The sequence below is a fragment of the Pleurodeles waltl genome, chromosome 2_2 (assembly GCF_031143425.1).
Source record: "Pleurodeles waltl isolate 20211129_DDA chromosome 2_2, aPleWal1.hap1.20221129, whole genome shotgun sequence".
Taxonomy (NCBI): domain Eukaryota; kingdom Metazoa; phylum Chordata; class Amphibia; order Caudata; family Salamandridae; genus Pleurodeles; species Pleurodeles waltl.
The window spans coordinates 874916329-874933998 of record NC_090439.1 but is presented as its reverse complement, the minus strand read 5'-3'; the positions used below and the strand labels follow the sequence as shown (position 1 = coordinate 874933998).

The 17670-nt window shown below is 45.8% G+C and overlaps 1 protein-coding gene across 3 annotated transcripts in view; it reads right to left on the bottom strand.

Moving 5' to 3' along the window:
* Positions 1-17670, bottom strand: part of VPS13B (vacuolar protein sorting 13 homolog B) — a 2423697-nt gene that overhangs the window by 624686 nt on the left and 1781341 nt on the right. For all 3 annotated transcript variants that reach the window (XM_069220546.1, XM_069220545.1, XM_069220547.1), the window contains exon 36: positions 2898-3305. In XM_069220546.1, the coding sequence (XP_069076647.1) occupies positions 2898-3305 (408 nt within the window). The remainder of the gene's footprint in view (positions 1-2897; positions 3306-17670) is intronic.

Genomic DNA, 17670 nt, shown 5'->3' with positions numbered 1-17670 from the left:
GTGGTAAAGTGGAATAAACGACGAACATTCACCTAACAGAGTTCCTCAAAACGTCATATTGACTCAGCCCTCATCTTATAACACCTTCTAATTGTGAGTCAGTTGTGATCTGTGCTTACTTACATTTCTTTACTTCGTAAGACTATTTGGTGAGAATCTTTATTTCTGGATGCAAGTCTGAAACTAGCTTTTTTCGACTTTCTGATGACTGGTAAACACATCAGGTATTCTGCACCACTTTGACACTAGGTAGCACCGATACGCACCAACCGGCTCACATCAAACAAAACAAACAAGGTGCTGACGTTTTGTCTAGAAAGGAGTTAAAAGATTAACTGAAGCTAGGAAGCAGCAAAACAATGGTCTCAAGAGGCACTACAAAACGTCCAACCTGCTTATTAAAAGAACATCAACCAACATTCACCCCGGAAGCAAGCCCTAAAGAGGGCAAAAAAATAAAATAATCTATGATCAGTTCTATATTTCGAAATAGGCATAATCTGTGAGGAGCTACTTTTCACAGCGTTTATTTTTCGGGAGATAAGCACAGTCCTAAAATACCCCATTACAACAAAGCTGCAATAACAGAACAGCCTCCTTCCAAAAATTGACTGCCTCGATAAGGTCACTCACTAAGGTTCTGCATTCATCCAGGAGGCCAACGTAACTATACTCAAGTAACTAGATGCATCCTCAGCCCACAGACATCTATCATGACACAAATGCTGATCTCATATTCCATTCCTAGCCCGAGCCCTAGTAAACATGCGTTGATCCCTCATTAACTAAAAACCCTAAAGCTGAGCAGCTATAAAGTAATTTCCAGTGTTGTGTGTTGGAAGTATCCTGAAAACAAAAGGCTTACCTTAGGTTTTTGCTTTGTCTGTTAATTGTTAACCTTTCTGCTTAAGTTACCATAAATCTAAGTACTCTCCCTGGGGAGCAATGGAAACAGTCCTTGGGAATATAAAATATCAATACAAGAGGCTAGGGACAAGCCACCACACTCACACAATCTGACTTTCGGCTGCCTTTGGTACATTAGACCACACTATTATTTCATTCTCTGCTGTGAAATATATGTCAAAGATACAGTGGTTTAGTGCGTTTCTGCCATATCTCGCGCGTCCATTCAAACTATTGTTATGCTTTTTAAAGATTACCAATACCACCACTGGGGACTACAGGGATCAGAATGATTTCCAATGGCATTTAATGTGTATGTTTTCATGAATGAGGATCACTTTCAATTATCAGATGGACTTCAATATTTATGTAACAATATTCAGATCCACCTGAAGGTACAAGAAGGCCGACGGAGTCATCAGAAAATGGCTGCCAAAATTGTATTGAATGGTGCAGACTATGGCTAGTATTTGCAAAAACTAAAGATTGCTTATTGGATTTAGGAATCCTACACTCCTTCCATTTGTCTAGCCAGTAAATATATACAAGCCTCCCGCACAGACCCAAAAGGTGCATTACATGCCGGCTGCATTTCACTCTGGAACATCTTTCATGTCGTAAAGAAATGAAGTAATGCAATGTGCATCCCATCACCTGCTTTTAATGCACAGGATTCTCCTATGCTGCTTCTTACACAACAGGTTGTACTGATCCTTGCAATTCTAACACCCCAATCAGAGTACTACAAAAGTTTACCAGTCAATATATGTCACAAATTGCACAGAGCTCAAAAATATACAATCTGTCTTTTTTTACGCGAAACAATCTATCCATATTATCCCGTACTTGTAGGCATGGCACTGAGTGGTCACTTACATTAAAGGCCTTTTCTTGCAGGTCAGAGTGGTGCATATGTCAAGCCTTAGACAATCTATCTGCATCATCCACTGCTATCAGCCTACATGTGCCTTAGTTCATCTACCCAAAATAGCCATCCCTACTCCCAATGAAATATCAGTAGCTTGGAAGAAGCTACTAATATGTGTTAGGGTATTAATTATGGGACCACTTCACAGCACCTATAATTTGAGACTTACTGAAATAAGTCAATTTTTTCGCCAACCACAAGTAAGTGAAAATTACAAATTGCAAAGTAATGGAGCCGACTGTATTGATGTGCTGTTAATCCCAACAGAAAGGGAAACATTAAATAAGAAACTGTTGAGAGATGTTGTGTGTGAGACAATGTTGATCTCTTCCAACTTTCAGCTAAATGTAGGATGCTTCTGGGATGTTAAATCTCAAAGTGGGTGACTCCCAGCAGAGCTACATCTGCTGATCTGAAGATTCAGCTGAGATAGTCGAGTGCTTTTTCCTAAGGCTACACAGTGCATCTTAAATGTACCACAAGGAGCCATTGCGATGTCTAATGGTGCTTGCTACATGACATCAGGCGTAATTCAAAATGGTGTCCCTGCCCTGCAGAATACGATGAAGGGTCCCGGAGTCTCCATATCTTACTGATGTTCATTGACATTGGGTTGAAAGGTTGGGGGCCCCCAGAAGGACTGCCATCCACCCCCACACCAGAGGGGCTGCAGGGGCCTGTGTTACACCCCTCATTATGTGCATTGAGAAGTCTCTGATTCATGGAAGAAGGCAGTTAGCATGCAGACTATTACAGGAGACAGGGAAGAGATGGCCCCTTCACAATATGAACAATACTGACAATACTGTCAACCGCATGGACCCACAGTGAGCCAAACGTCACATTGCCACTGATTGGTTCTGTAAAATAATTTTTAAATGTTTAGTGTGAATACATTAAAACAAACGCAAGGAAAAAAAGATATGGTCATCATTTAACTTGCTCAAACGGTGATGTTGCTATGCTTTATCTTCTACTATAACACACTGCATTCAATTGTGTACTCATCACAGCTAATTGACTTGCAATTGTAATGACAAGCAAATTGGATCTTTTAACTTACTCGATGTTTTATGCCCTGCTTTCACATGAAGACGGCCCTCAAGGCTTGACAGAGATACCAACAAACATGGAGTACGCGGGTGGGGCACAGTCTCCATGGAAACCACCACTTGAGTCGTATGGACGGAAATCTTCTGGAAGCAGGATATGGCCCGCTGCATATTTTCTTGGATCGAATCCTTGGGCACTACATCAACATGTAGACTAGAGCCAGATTCCTTTCCACTGTAACATTTTGATTTTGACGTCTCTCCTTTGTTTGGAAGCCTGTCGGGGGAAGCAGAAGCCTCCATATCCATCTCAAAGTCATTAGTGGTCAGGATCTTTCTCATGAAACCGCTTATTTGATCTAATTTGACAAAGCTCAGGTTCGCTTTCAAAGGCCTTGACATATCCAAATTGACGTCAGCTGTGGAAAGAGCAAGAAAGAGACAATGCTTTTAAATGTATAGTTCTTCTTGCTGAACGCAAGTACAACCCTGACTTCTTACAGATGCTAAGTTCATGAAAAGGATGCACCAATAATTTACTTTGAATACCATGTGTAGAAAGGTGATTTTGTCATACCTTTCCAATTTGACTCATACAAAAGGTATGTATTAAAGGTCATTCCCAGTCAACAGCACAGTGGCTAGATAAAGGGTGCACAAACTTTTGTACCAGTGCTGAATTATGCGGGGTGGCTTTTTGCATTTAATTATTCGGTGCACATTTTTCAGCCCTAACTTGAACAAAATATCAAGAGTCACACTTTGACATGCAAATAAACAATGGTGTAGCGAAGTACCAATGTATTAATATATTACACATTTAAAGTTATACTTTTGCCAAAAAAGCCTAGGCTTATTCTAGGCACCAAATAATCCAAGACACAAGGTGCTGCTGAAGGCCAACAAGGGTCCCAATCGAGAACTGGCAGAACAAGCATTTGCAATGCAATGGGTCTCACATTTGCTTGAATTAGAGCTATTGGCATCGTAAATTCATATCTGGACTTTTCTTGCCACATACGTTGGTCAACCCTGCCTCATAATTGGGTCTTTTCCTGCAACATAATTCCAGTGGCCCTGCATACTACAAAAGCACTTCCATTGGGCTCTTCTTCCTCTATCTACAGCCAAAAATGAAACTGTTGCCATTTAGCATCCTAATTTAAATCTGCCATGCTAATTCCAATAGAATACCACTTTCACCACCACAACATCAGAGTTGCTGGCTGGCCAACACAATTCCCAAAACAAGACCGCCACGGAGGAGTAACGAGAGAAATAAAATAGAAGGGTCACCCAAACATATCAAAGAGTGTTCAAACAGTCATAGTGTAATAAGTATGTTAGGTTGGCCTAAACCATGGTCATAACTGTAATAAGGAGAGATTATTAAAACATAAACAATGATCATATAAACCCAATAAAAACCTTTATCAGGAATAAACATTTGGCATCAGACTGTAAAGCTCAGAACAGCCCATAGAGGACACCACCATGAAAACAGCATTTGCAAGAAACATGGTCATGTTAACATATAGTTAGCCCCTAGAAGGCATAACCACATGAAAAGAAAATCACTGAAAGTATTGCAGTGTAACCATATAGTTATCCCCTAGAGGACGTAGGGCATTACACATTTTCAGGGCTAGCAGGCCTACTGCAATGATATTACAAACAAGACCCTTAACCCCTTCGCTGCCAGGCCTTTTCCCCCTCCTGTGCCAGGCCTTTTTTTGCCTATTTGGGGCAGTTCGCGCTTAGGCCCTCATAACTTTTTGTCCACATAAGCTAACCAAGCCAAATTTGCGTCCTTTTTTTCCAACATCCTAGGGATTCTAGAGGTACCCAGACTTTGTGGGTTCCCTTGAAGGAGGCCAAGAAATTGGCCAAAATACAGTGAAAATTTCGTTTTTTTTTAAAAAAATGGAAAAAGTGGCTGCAGAAGAAGGCTTGTGGATTTCCCCCTGAAAATGGCATCAACAAAGGGTTTGTAGTGCTAAACTCAGCAGCTTCCTAGCTTTCAGGAACAGGCAGACTTGAATCAGAAAACCCAATTTTTCAACACAATTTTGGCATTTTACTGGGGCATACCCCATTTTTGCAATTTTTTGTGCTTTCAGCCTCCTTCCAGTCAGTGACAGGAATGGGCATGAAACCAATGCTGGATCCCAGAAACCTAACCATTTCTGAAAAGTAGACAAAATTCTGAATTCAGCAAGGGGTCATTTGTGTAGATCCTACAAGGGTTTCCTACAGAAAATAACAGCTGAAAAAGAAAAATATTGAAATTGAGGTGAAAAAAACATCAATTTTTCTCTACGTTTTACTCTGTAACTTTTCCCTGCAATGTCAGATTATGGAAAGCAATATACCGTTACGTCTGCTGGACTCCTCTGGTTGCGGGGATATATAGGGCTTGTAGGTTCATCAAGAACCCGAGGAACCCAGAGCCAATAAATGAGCTGCACCCTGCAGTGCGTTTTCATTCTATACCGGGTATACAGCAATTCATTTGCTGAAATATAAAGAGTAAAAAATTGCTATCAAGAAAACCTTTGCATTTCCAAAAAGGGCACAAGATAAGGTGCTGAGGAGCAGTGGTTATTTGCACATCTCTGAATTCCGGGGTGACCATACAAGCATGTGAATTATAGGGAATTTCTCAAATAGATGTCTTTTTTACACACTCTCCTATATTTGGAAGGACAAAATGTAGAGAAAGACAAGGGGCAATAGCACTTGTTTTGCTAATCTATGTTCCCCCAAGTCTCCCGATAAAAATGATACCTCACTTGCGTGGGTAGGCCTAGCGCCCGCGACAGGAAACGCCCCAAAGCGCAACGTGGACACATCCAAAATTTTGGGAGAAAACAGAGGTGTTTTTTGCGAAGTGCCTACCTGTAGATTTTGGCCTGTAGCTCAGCCGGCACCTAGGGAAACCTACCAAACCTGTGCATTTCTGAAAACTAGAGACCTAGGGGAATCCAAGGAGGGGTGACTTGCGGGGCTCGGACCAGGTTCTGTTACCCAGAATCCTTTGCAAACCTCAAAATTTGGCTAAAAAAACACATGTCCCTCACATTTCTGTGGCAGAAAGTTCTGGAATCTGAGAGGAGCTACAAATTTCCTTCCACCCAGCGTTCCCCCAAGTCTCCCGATAAAAATGATACCTCACTTGCGTGGGTAGGCCTAGCGCCGGCGACAGGAAACACCCCAAAGCGCAACGTGGACACATCCTAAATTTTGGAAAAAAACAGAGGTGTTTTTTGCGAAGTGCCTACCTGTAGATTTTGGCCTCTAGCTCAGCCGGCACCTAGGGAAACCTACCAAACCTGTGCATTTCTGAAAACTAGAGACCTAGGGGAATCCAAGGAGGGGTGACTTGCGGGGCTCGGACCAGGTTCTGTTACCCAGAATCCTTTGCAAACCTCAAAATTTGGCTAAAAAAACACATGTCCCTCACATTTCTGTGGCAGAAAGTTCTGGAATCTGAGAGGAGCTACAAATTTCCTTCCACCCAGCGTTCCCCCAAGTCTCCCGATAAAAATGATACCTCACTTGCGTGGGTAGGCCTAGCGCCGGCGACAGGAAACACCCCAAAGCGCAACGTGGACACATCCTAAATTTTGGAAAAAAACAGAGGTGTTTTTTGCGAAGTGCCTACCTGTAGATTTTGGCCTCTAGCTCAGCCGGCACCTAGGGAAACCTACCAAACCTGTGCATTTCTGAAAACTAGAGACCTAGGGGAATCCAAGGAGGGGTGACTTGCGGGGCTCGGACCAGGTTCTGTTACCCAGAATCCTTTGCAAACCTCAAAATGTGGCTAAAAAAACACATGTCCCTCACATTTCTGTGGCAGAAGGTTCTGGAATCTGAGAGGAGCTACAAATTTCCTTCCACCCAGCGTTCCCCCAAGTCTCCCGATAAAAATGATACCTCACTTGCGTGGGTAGGCCTAGCGCCGGCGACAGGAAACACCCCAAAGCGCAACGTGGACACATCCTAAATTTTGGAAAAAAACAGAGGTGTTTTTTGCGAAGTGCCTACCTGTAGATTTTGGCCTGTAGCTCAGCCGGCACCTAGGGAAACCTACCAAACCTGTGCATTTCTGAAAACTAGAGACCTAGGGGAATCCAAGGAGGGGTGACTTGCGGGGCTCGGACCAGGTTCTGTTACCCAGAATCCTTTGCAAACCTCAAAATTTGGCTAAAAAAACACATGTCCCTCACATTTCTGTGGCAGAAAGTTCTGGAATCTGAGAGGAGCTACAAATTTCCTTCCACCCAGCGTTCCCCCAAGTCTCCCGATAAAAATGATACCTCACTTGCGTGGGTAGGCCTAGCGCCGGCGACAGGAAACACCCCAAAGCGCAACGTGGACACATCCTAAATTTTGGAAAAAAACGGAGGTGTTTTTGCGAAGTGCCTACCTGTAGATTTTGGCCTCTAGCTCAGCCGGCACCTAGGGAAACCTACCAAACCTGTGCATTTCTGAAAACTAGAGACCTAGGGGAATCCAACGAGGGGTGACTTGCGGGGCTCGGACCAGGTTCTGTTACCCAGAATCCTTTGCAAACCTCAAAATTTGGCTAAAAAAACACATGTCCCTCACATTTCTGTGGCAGAAAGTTCTGGAATCTGAGAGGAGCTACAAATTTCCTTCCACCCAGCGTTCCTCCAAGTCTCCCGATAAAAATGATACCTCACTTGCGTGGGTAGGCCTAGCGCCGGCGACAGGAAACACCCCAAAGCGCAACGTGGACACATCCTAAATTTTGGAAAAAAACAGAGGTGTTTTTTGCGAAGTGCCTACCTGTAGATTTTGGCCTCTAGCTCAGCCGGCACCTAGGGAAACCTACCAAACCTGTGCATTTCTGAAAACTAGAGACCTAGGGGAATCCAAGGAGGGGTGACTTGCGGGGCTCGGACCAGGTTCTGTTACCCAGAATCCTTTGCAAACCTCAAAATTTGGCTAAAAAAACACATGTCCCTCACATTTCTGTGGCAGAAAGTTCTGGAATCTGAGAGGAGCTACAAATTTCCTTCCACCCAGCGTTCCCCCAAGTCTCCCGATAAAAATGATACCTCACTTGCGTGGGTAGGCCTAGCGCCGGCGACAGGAAACACCCCAAAGCGCAACGTGGACACATCCTAAATTTTGGAAAAAAACAGAGGTGTTTTTTGCGAAGTGCCTACCTGTAGATTTTGGCCTGTAGCTCAGCCGGCACCTAGGGAAACCTACCAAACCTGTGCATTTCTGAAAACTAGAGACCTAGGGGAATCCAAGGAGGGGTGACTTGCGGGGCTCGGACCAGGTTCTGTTACCCAGAATCCTTTGCAAACCTCAAAATTTGGCTAAAAAAACACATGTCCCTCACATTTCTGTGGCAGAAAGTTCTGGAATCTGAGAGGAGCTACAAATTTCCTTCCACCCAGCGTTCCCCCAAGTCTCCCGATAAAAATGATACCTCACTTGCGTGGGTAGGCCTAGCGCCGGCGACAGGAAACACCCCAAAGCGCAACGTGGACACATCCTAAATTTTGGAAAAAAACAGAGGTGTTTTTGCGAAGTGCCTACCTGTAGATTTTGGCCTCTAGCTCAGCCGGCACCTAGGGAAACCTACCAAACCTGTGCATTTCTGAAAACTAGAGACCTAGGGGAATCCAACGAGGGGTGACTTGCGGGGCTCGGACCAGGTTCTGTTACCCAGAATCCTTTGCAAACCTCAAAATTTGGCTAAAAAAACACATGTCCCTCACATTTCTGTGGCAGAAAGTTCTGGAATCTGAGAGGAGCTACAAATTTCCTTCCACCCAGCGTTCCCCCAAGTCTCCCGATAAAAATGATACCTCACTTGCGTGGGTAGGCCTAGCGCCGGCGACAGGAAACACCCCAAAGCGCAACGTGGACACATCCTAAATTTTGGAAAAAAACAGAGGTGTTTTTTGCGAAGTGCCTACCTGTAGATTTTGGCCTGTAGCTCAGCCGGCACCTAGGGAAACCTACCAAACCTGTGCATTTCTGAAAACTAGAGACCTAGGGGAATCCAAGGAGGGGTGACTTGCGGGGCTCTGACCAGATTCTGTTACCCAGAATCCTTTGCAAACCTCAAAATTTGGCTAAAAAAACACATGTCCCTCACATTTCTGTGGCAGAAAGTTCTGGAATCTGAGAGGAGCTACAAATTTCCTTCCACCCAGCGTTCCCCCAAGTCTCCCGATAAAAATGATACCTCACTTGCGTGGGTAGGCCTAGCACCGGCGACAGGAAACACCCCAAAGCGCAACGTGGACACATCCTAAATTTTGGAAAAAAACAGAGGTGTTTTTTACAAAGTGCCTACCTGTAGATTTTGGCCTCTAGCTCAGCCGGCACCTAGGGAAACCTACCAAACCTGTGCATTTCTGAAAACTAGAGACCTAGGGGAATCCAAGGAGGGGTGACTTGCGGGGCTCGGACAAGGTTCTGTTACCCAGAATCCTTTGCAAACCTCACAATTTGGCTAACAAAAACCCATATCCCTCACATTTCTGTGGCAGAAAGTTCTGGAATCTGAGAGGAGCTACAAATTTTCTTCCACCCAGCGTTCCCCCAAGTCTCCCGATAAAAATGATACCTCACTTGCGTGGGTAGGCCTAGCGCCGGCGACAGGAAACACCCCAAAGCGCAACGTGGACACATCCTAAATTTTGGAAAAAAACAGAGGTGTTTTTTGCGAAGTGCCTACCTGTAGATTTTGGCCTCTAGCTCAGCCGGCACCTAGGGAAACCTACCAAACCTGTGCATTTCTGAAAACTAGAGACCTAGGGGAATCCAAGGAGGGGTGACTTGCGGGGCTCGGACCAGGTTCTGTTACCCAGAATCCTTTGCAAACCTCAAAATTTGGCTAAAAATACACATGTTACTCACATTTCTGTGGCAGAAAGTTCTGGAATCTGAGAGGAGCCACAAATTTCCTTCTACCCAGCGTTCCCCCAAGTCTCCCGATAAAAATGATACCTCACTTGTGTGGGTAGGACTAGCGCCCACGAAAGGAAAGGGCCCAAAACACAATGTGGACACATCACATTTTTTTATAAAAAGCAGTGCCTACCTGTGGATTTTGGCCTGTAGCTCAGCCGACACCTGAGGAAACTTAGCAAACCAGTGCATTTTTGAAAACTAGAAACCCAGGGGAATCCAAGATGGGGTGACTTGCGGGGCTCTGACCAGGGTATGTTACCCATAATCCTTTGCAAACATCAAAATTTGGCCCAAAAAACACTTTTTCCTCTCATTTCGGTGACAGAAAGTTGTGGAATCTGAGAGGAGCCACAAATTTCCTTCCACCCAGCGTTCCCCTAAGTCTCTCGATAAAAATGGTACCTCACTTCTGTGGGTAGGCCTAGCGCCCACAAAAGGAAATGGCCCAAAACACAACGTGGACACAACATATTTTTTCACAGAAAACAGAGGTGTTTTTTGCAAGGTGCCTACCTGTGGTGTTTGGCCTGTAGCTCAGCCGGCCCCAGGGAGGGGGGGGGGGGGGGGGGGGGGGGGCAGAAATGCCCTAAAATAAATTTGCCCCCCCAACCCCCACCCTCCCCGGGAGCGACCCTTGCCTAGGGGGTCGCTCCCCCTGCGTGACATTGGCACCAAAAAACAAATACCCAGTGCCTAGTGGTTTCTGCCCTCTTGGGGGCAGATTGACCTAAACTCTGCCAATCTGTCCCCAGGGGGGCAGAAATGGTCTAAATACAATTTGCCCTCCTGGGGAGCGACCCTTGCCTGATGGGTCACTCCCCATCTCTAAAAAAAAAAAAAAAAAAAAAAAAAAAAAAAAACACAAAACAAAATTTGCCCTGGCGCCTAGAGGTTTCTGCCCCCCCCCGGGGGCAGATCGCCCTAATAATAGGCCGATCTGCCCCCAGGGGGGGCAGAAATGGCCTAAAATAAATTTCACTCCCCCCAACCCTCACCCCCCCCCGGGAGCGACCCTTGCCTACGGGGTCGCTCCCCCTGCGTGACATTGGCGCCAAAAAACAAATCCCCGGTGCCTAGTGGTTTCTGCCCCCTTGGGGGCAGATTGACCTAAAATTGGCCAATCTGCCCCCAGGGGGGCAGAAATGGTCTAAATACAATTTGCCCCCCCCCCAGGGGAGCGACCCTTGCCTGATGGTTCGCTCCCCATCTCTAAAAAAAGAAAAAAAAAAAAAAAAAAAATGCCCTGGCGCCTAGAGGGTTCTGCCCCCCCTGGGGGCAGTTCGGCCTAATAATAGGCCGATCTGTCCCCCGGTGGGGGCAGAAATGGCCTAAAATAAATTTGACCCCCCAACCACCACCCCCCCACCCCGGGAGCGACCCTTGCCTACGGGGTCGCTCCCCCTGCGTGACATTGGCGCCAAAAAACAAATCCCCGGTGCCTAGTGGTTTCTGCCCCCTTGGGGGCAGATTGACCTAAAATTGGTCAATCTGCCCCCAGGGGGGCAGAAATGGTCTAAATACAATTTGCCCCCCCAGGGGAGCGACCCTTGCCTGATGGGTCGCTCCGCATCTCTAAAAAAATAAACAACAAAAAAAAAATTGCCCTCGCGCCTAGAGGGTTCTGCCCCCCCCTGGGGGCAGTTCGGCCTAATAATAGGCCGATCTGTCCCCCGGGGGGGGGCAGAAATGGCCTAAAATAAATTTGCTCCCCCAACCCCCCCCCGGGAGCGACCCTTGCCTACGGGGTCGCTCCCCCTGCGTGACATTGGCGCCAAAAAACAAATCCCCGGTGCCTAGTGGTTTCTGCCCCCTTGGGGGCAGATTGACCTAAAATTGGCCAATCTGCCCCCAGGGGGGCAGAAATGGTCTAAATACAATTTGCCCCCCCCAGGGGAGCGACCCCTGCCTGATGGGTCGCTCCCCATCTCTAAAAAAATAAACAACAAAAAAAAAAATTGCCCTGGCGCCTAGAGGGTTCTGCCCCCCCCCCCTGGGGGCAGTTCGGCCTAATAATAGGCCGATCTGTCCCCCGGGGGGGGGGGGCAGAAATGGCCTAAAATAAATTTGCCCCCCCAAACCCCCCCCCCCCCCGGGAGCGACCCTTGCCTACGGGGTCGCTCCCCCTGCGTGACATTGGCGCCAAAAAACAAATCCCCGGTGCCTAGTGATTTCTGCCCCCTTGGGGGCAGATTGACCTAAAATTGGCCAATCTGCCCCCAGGGGGGCAGAAATGGTCTAAATACAATTTGCCCCCCAGGGGAGCGACCCTTGCCTGATGGGTCGCTCCCCATCTCTAAAAAAAGAAACAACAAAAAAAAAACACACAAAAAAAAAAATTGCCCTGGCGCCTAGAGGTTTCTTCCCCCCCTGGGGCCAGATCGGCCTAATAATAGGCCGATCTGCCCCCAGGGGGGGCAGAAATGGCCTAAAATAAATTGTCCTCCCCCCCAGGGAGCGACCCTTGCCTAAGGGGTCGCTCCCTTTGCGTGAAATTCACGCAAAGAAAAAACTCCCTGGTGTCTAGTGGTTTCTACCCTCCTTGGGGGCAGATTGGCCTCATCAAAATAGGCCAATCTGCCCCCAAGGGGGGCAGAAATGGCCAAAATATAATTTTCCCCCAAGGGGAGCGACCCTTGCCTAAGGGGTCGCTCCCCACCAAAAAAAATAAATATATAACACAAAAAACAAAGAACAAAAAAAAAGGTCCCTGGTGCCTAGAGGTTTCTGCCCCCCCTGGGGGCAGATCGGCCTAATAGTAGGCCGATCTGCCCCCGGGGGGGCATAAAAGGCCTTCCCGAAAATATGCCCCCCCTGGGAGCGACCCTTGCCCAAGGGGTCGCTCCCTTTTGTCACTTTCAATTAAAAAAAAAAAATCCCTGGTGTCTAGTGGGGTTTCAAAAGCCGGATTGCAAGCAATCCGGCTTTTGAAACCCTCGGAGGGACTTCAAAGGGAAGGAAATACTTTTCCTTCCCTTTGAAGCCCCTCCGGGCCTCCCAGTGATTGAAAAAGAAATGCTTTTGCATTTCTTTTTCAATCGCGCTGGAAGCTCTAGGGAGGCCCCTGTGACACATCAGCGCGCGCGCTGACGTCACAGGGGGGGGGGGTGGGGGGGGGGTCGGGGGTGTAAGGGGAAGGTCTTCCCCTTCCATCCCCGACTTGGGGGGGGGGGAGGGGGGTGCACGGGGGCGCGCTAGCGCGCCCCCAAGTTCCCCTGTGCCTAGGACGAGATGATCTCGTCCAAGGCACAGGGGAACTGTAGCCTTGGACGAGATCATCTCGTCCAAGGCACAGAAGGGGTTAACACGCAAACTACTCTCGACTATAAAAACAAAAGTTCTAGCCATGAGAGAGGTTAAAAAAACACTGAATGAAGGGAGGGATTATTGTTTTGGGATTCCCACTAACCTGGTGTGGGGACCCAGAGCTGATCTAGACAGAAAGAGCAGGTTGTGGTAAACGTTTTGAAGGTGGTCGCATTGTCCTAGGATCACCACAGGCTGAGTTATGAGCAAAAATGTTTTGTAAAATAATGCCCTGCAAAGCATTATGGGATGACAGTGCATCAAATATCATAGTAGGTTGAACGTAATGCTCAGAAAAGTCCCTAGCGGAAACCACAATAAAAATATAATTTGTAAGAAATATGATCATGTAACCATACAATTGGCCTCAAAAGGGCATAACCACATGAAAATAGAATGGCACAAAATAATACAATGTAACCATATATTTAGCCCCTAGAGAGCGTACTGCCTTACATTTTGAGGCCTAGCAGGCCTACTACATTGCTAAAGCCCTTAGAACACAAACTACACCAAGTAAAACAAAGGTCCCAGCTGTAACAGAGCCTTAAAAGGTACTGAATGGTGGGAAGGGTTATTATTTTGGGTTCCCCACTAACCTAGCATGAGGACCAGAGATGACCCCAACAGAAAGAGTGTGCCATGCTGAACGTTTTGACAGTGGCGGCATTGTTCTAGGACCACCACAGGCTGAGTTAAAGGACAAAATGTTGTGAAAAAGAATGCTTGCAAAGCATTATGGGTAGAGTTTTCCCGAGTACATTGAAAGTATCGGCTCTCCCGTTGTGCCAGGATGGCCAATTGAGGATTTCTCTCTTTTTTAGTAAAGCAATTATCAATTATTAAGTGTTTTTGGGAAAGCTTTGGAGCGTGAAGGGGAGAGCCAAAAGAAATGATTGCCTAGGTAACGGTGTGAACAATGTGACCAATGCTTCAATACAGCCAATGGAGTTTGCGCTGTAAGTGGTGTGAGGGCCATGGCTGTCATGGAGCACGAAGGGGAGACAGAAAAGAAAAACATGGTAACAAAACTACCCCAAGGCAAGACAAACATAAAGCAATTACCAATTACATCAAGGGATTTTTGAAAGGCAAGCATACAAACATGTGAAAGTGATGGGTGTGGTTAAAAACCCACAATACTTAAAACAAGTGAAAGTGCTTGCACGCTCAACCTAAAAACTAGAGCTCACTATCTAATCCACCCTCAAGAATAATACATAGTTTGACACTGCTACAGTTAAACTCTGATGTTAACCATCCTCGTGGTCAAATAAATAGACAAATCAGCCATCTTTAAGTCACAAAAAAGTACTTACTGTAGCCTCTGCAAGCATAAAACAGAATGTAGTAGTGTTTTTTGTCAGTTGAGGCACAGTGGCATAACAAAACAGAAAAATACATGGAGGGGAACCTCACCTCTCCAGCTCGCCACCTACCAGTTTTGCTGTGGGGACCCCTTCGAACTCAGGGAATCCCTGCATTGCAGGGCAGCCAGGCTTTTGTTACGTCACTGGTGAGGCAACCGTTTCAGTAACGTGCTTATGTCTGTCTGATCCTTGATAAGGTTTCACAAAATGGAAGGAATTTACTCATTCTAGGTACAATTTATGCCACCTGGCTCCCGCCATCAGTGATGGAGAATGTACGATCCTACCATGATGGAGGCCCCCGAATATCCCTTAATTATTATGCTTTCATAAAAAAATTATGAATATTATGATTACACACATATATATATATATATATAAACATATTTTGCAGGCAAAAATTGTGTTACTGTCCAGAGTTAATAATTATTGCTGCTTCAGTCTAACCCAGACCTACTTTCGACTAGTTTCCGCACAGTAATCGCTCCTCCTAAAATCTGACAGGTCTTAAAGGGGCCATAAAGTGGAGAAGAAAAAAACAAACAGTTCTCTTTGCCAGGTTCTACATCTCTAACGATCACCAACTATAAGCATTCTAGGATGTCTGTTAGATGTTGTCATCAGGGGTTTTGAGATCTGTTGTGACATTATTCATTGGCTAGCTTTACCTTTCTTAATCTCCAGCCTTCAACATTTAGGCTTAATCTGGATCCTTTGGTAAGTGACTGGCTCTTAAGAGAACAAGACTATCACAGGAATAAAGCAGACAAATCCTAGGAGTCTTATTGACGCTGAACTCGGACAACACAACATAACAAGATCCTTCAAGCATTGCAGCCACGAGAAATGGCCGCAACATGATGTAGCCTCAGCAAAGGTGAGTGTGGAATTGGTGGCACTATTGCACCGTGTATTGTGGGGAAGTTCCATTCACAAGTAGCCTGGGTTGAGTCACCAACAGATGCTTACCTTGTGTTCATCAAAAGAGCTCAAGATCTGTGTACAGCAAAATACAGAGTGACTGCCAAGCTGCTGTCAAGCTGCTTCAGACAGCAATAAGTACCATAAACCAGAACAAACATATACAAGACATAAGACCTCAAACTTTAATAGGAACAGGACACTCACCCTCAGCCCAAGCATACAAAAAACAGATTTGGATCCTGGAGTCAGAGTAGAGGAATGAAACCGCAATAAAACAGGCATGGGTAGGGGACCCACAAAGTCATTTAGTGCAAACGAAAGGTCCACCAGTGAAAGTCCAACTGGAGCCACTTGTGCATCTCCTAAGAGTGCTTAGGGTTTCTTATACGTGATCACATTCACTAAAGAATATTTGGGATCTCGCCTGTAGAAGTCACTAGTTCACTTACAGGCAAGGGGCCACACACAATTGGCATTGTACTGTCCCACAGAGGTGTGCCAAAAATCCAGTGACCAGTGATTGTCAGTTTGGACTTTAGTGGTACAAGGTCTTTAGAATCTCAAAAGGAAGGTGTCAGTATGCACAACGCAATGTAGACACAAGGCAGTGGCCTCTAGAGTAGGACGAGGAAGAGAGGTACAGCTGACAACTGCTCTGTACCTAATTTGAATCTAGAAGCAAGGGGGGGAGAAGGGTTAGGGGGACTGGAGGGGCTAATCCACCCTCACACCTGGGGAAGTTTAGGGAGTGCAAATAAGAGAGAGACGGTCCCACTTCAGCAGTGCCAGGGAAGGGGGGAAATTCTTCTCCTCAGTATCTGGTAAAGTGAAAGGGGGAGGGGGACTATAGATGCGTCCCCTGGCGCTAGGCAGTGTCTGGCACGAGGGCCCATTTTTCCTCTCAGTCTTAGGCAAGGAGATCTGGGTGTAAAGTCTAAGGATTAGTCACCCCTGCACTTCCATCACTTACAGTACACTCAAGGAGTGTCTAGAAATGTGCAATTAAAATATATACAATTTAACTATTTACACAATACCTATTTGACTACAAAATGCCTTAACAGGATATTAGCAAACGACACACAGAAATGCCCCAGATGTTGAACTCCTTGATGAGAATTTCCTGCACAAGCCTGGGAGTTGTAGGGAGGCGATACCATACTGAAGAGGGAGGTTACGTGTACCCCAGAGAGATACCTATTGAATAACTATGACTTTATAACTGAAATACGACTCAAAATCCAACTACAATCATCCTCATGATTAACAACTCCTTTAAATAATTTGATGACCCTGAGAGGTTTCTCAAATGTAGACATATCATTCACCCTCCTTTCTGGGAGCTTCACACCCACCTCATCCCCAATCTGAACATGAGAACTAACTACAGCCTTCCTGATTTCGTAATTCGTCTTCTTGAAAATCTGTCTCCCTAGTATTGGTTAAGTCTACTGATTTTCCCTCAATAACTTTCATTTTTTCTTCATCCCATGGAGGGCACATCACATTGCATGGTACTCCCAGAAGTTTCCACATGAACTTTAGTTTTTCTTTCCAAACCCTACCCACACTTTTAGCAAGTTGGATACTTTCTTTCAACATTCTGCTGAAACTCTTGAGCGTGCCATGAGTTTGTGGGTGGTATAGAGAACATTTTTAATGGCTATATCCCTAGCTGGTAAAAAACTTTCCACTTCACAGGATGTCAACTGAGTGTCATTCTCAGTAAGGAAAAATCTCCTTAAAACGTGAAAAACAAAGATTAGAGGCCCTAGGCATCGGGTCTAACGTGTCAAATGTAAACTCTTCTAAAGGATAGAAAGGTAAGTCTCAACATATCATGGGTGGCCTCTCCCAGAAACCAGTGTAGATGGACTTTGTCAAAGGATGCTGGGACTACTCTGGCAGGCCGATTGAATGCATCTGTCTGTCACTGCTTAGTCTCCAAGCGTGGAGGTGTAGACTGCTCTCGTTTTTGCTGAGGCAGGAGGTCCTCCCTAAGTGATAGCAGGTTTTGAGTTTGTGGTGCCCAAACCAACATATAAGGCATACTTTGCTATGTCCTTGGCATTATATATCATGTGAGCCAGAGGCCTTGAGGTTTTCAGTGACAGCTGGCAATATTTTGCTGGCCATGTCCCATGAAGCATGGGTTTACCTACCCAGAAGGCACACTGCAACAAGGAACGTAGGGCTAAATTAGCCAAACACCACAATCCCTTTT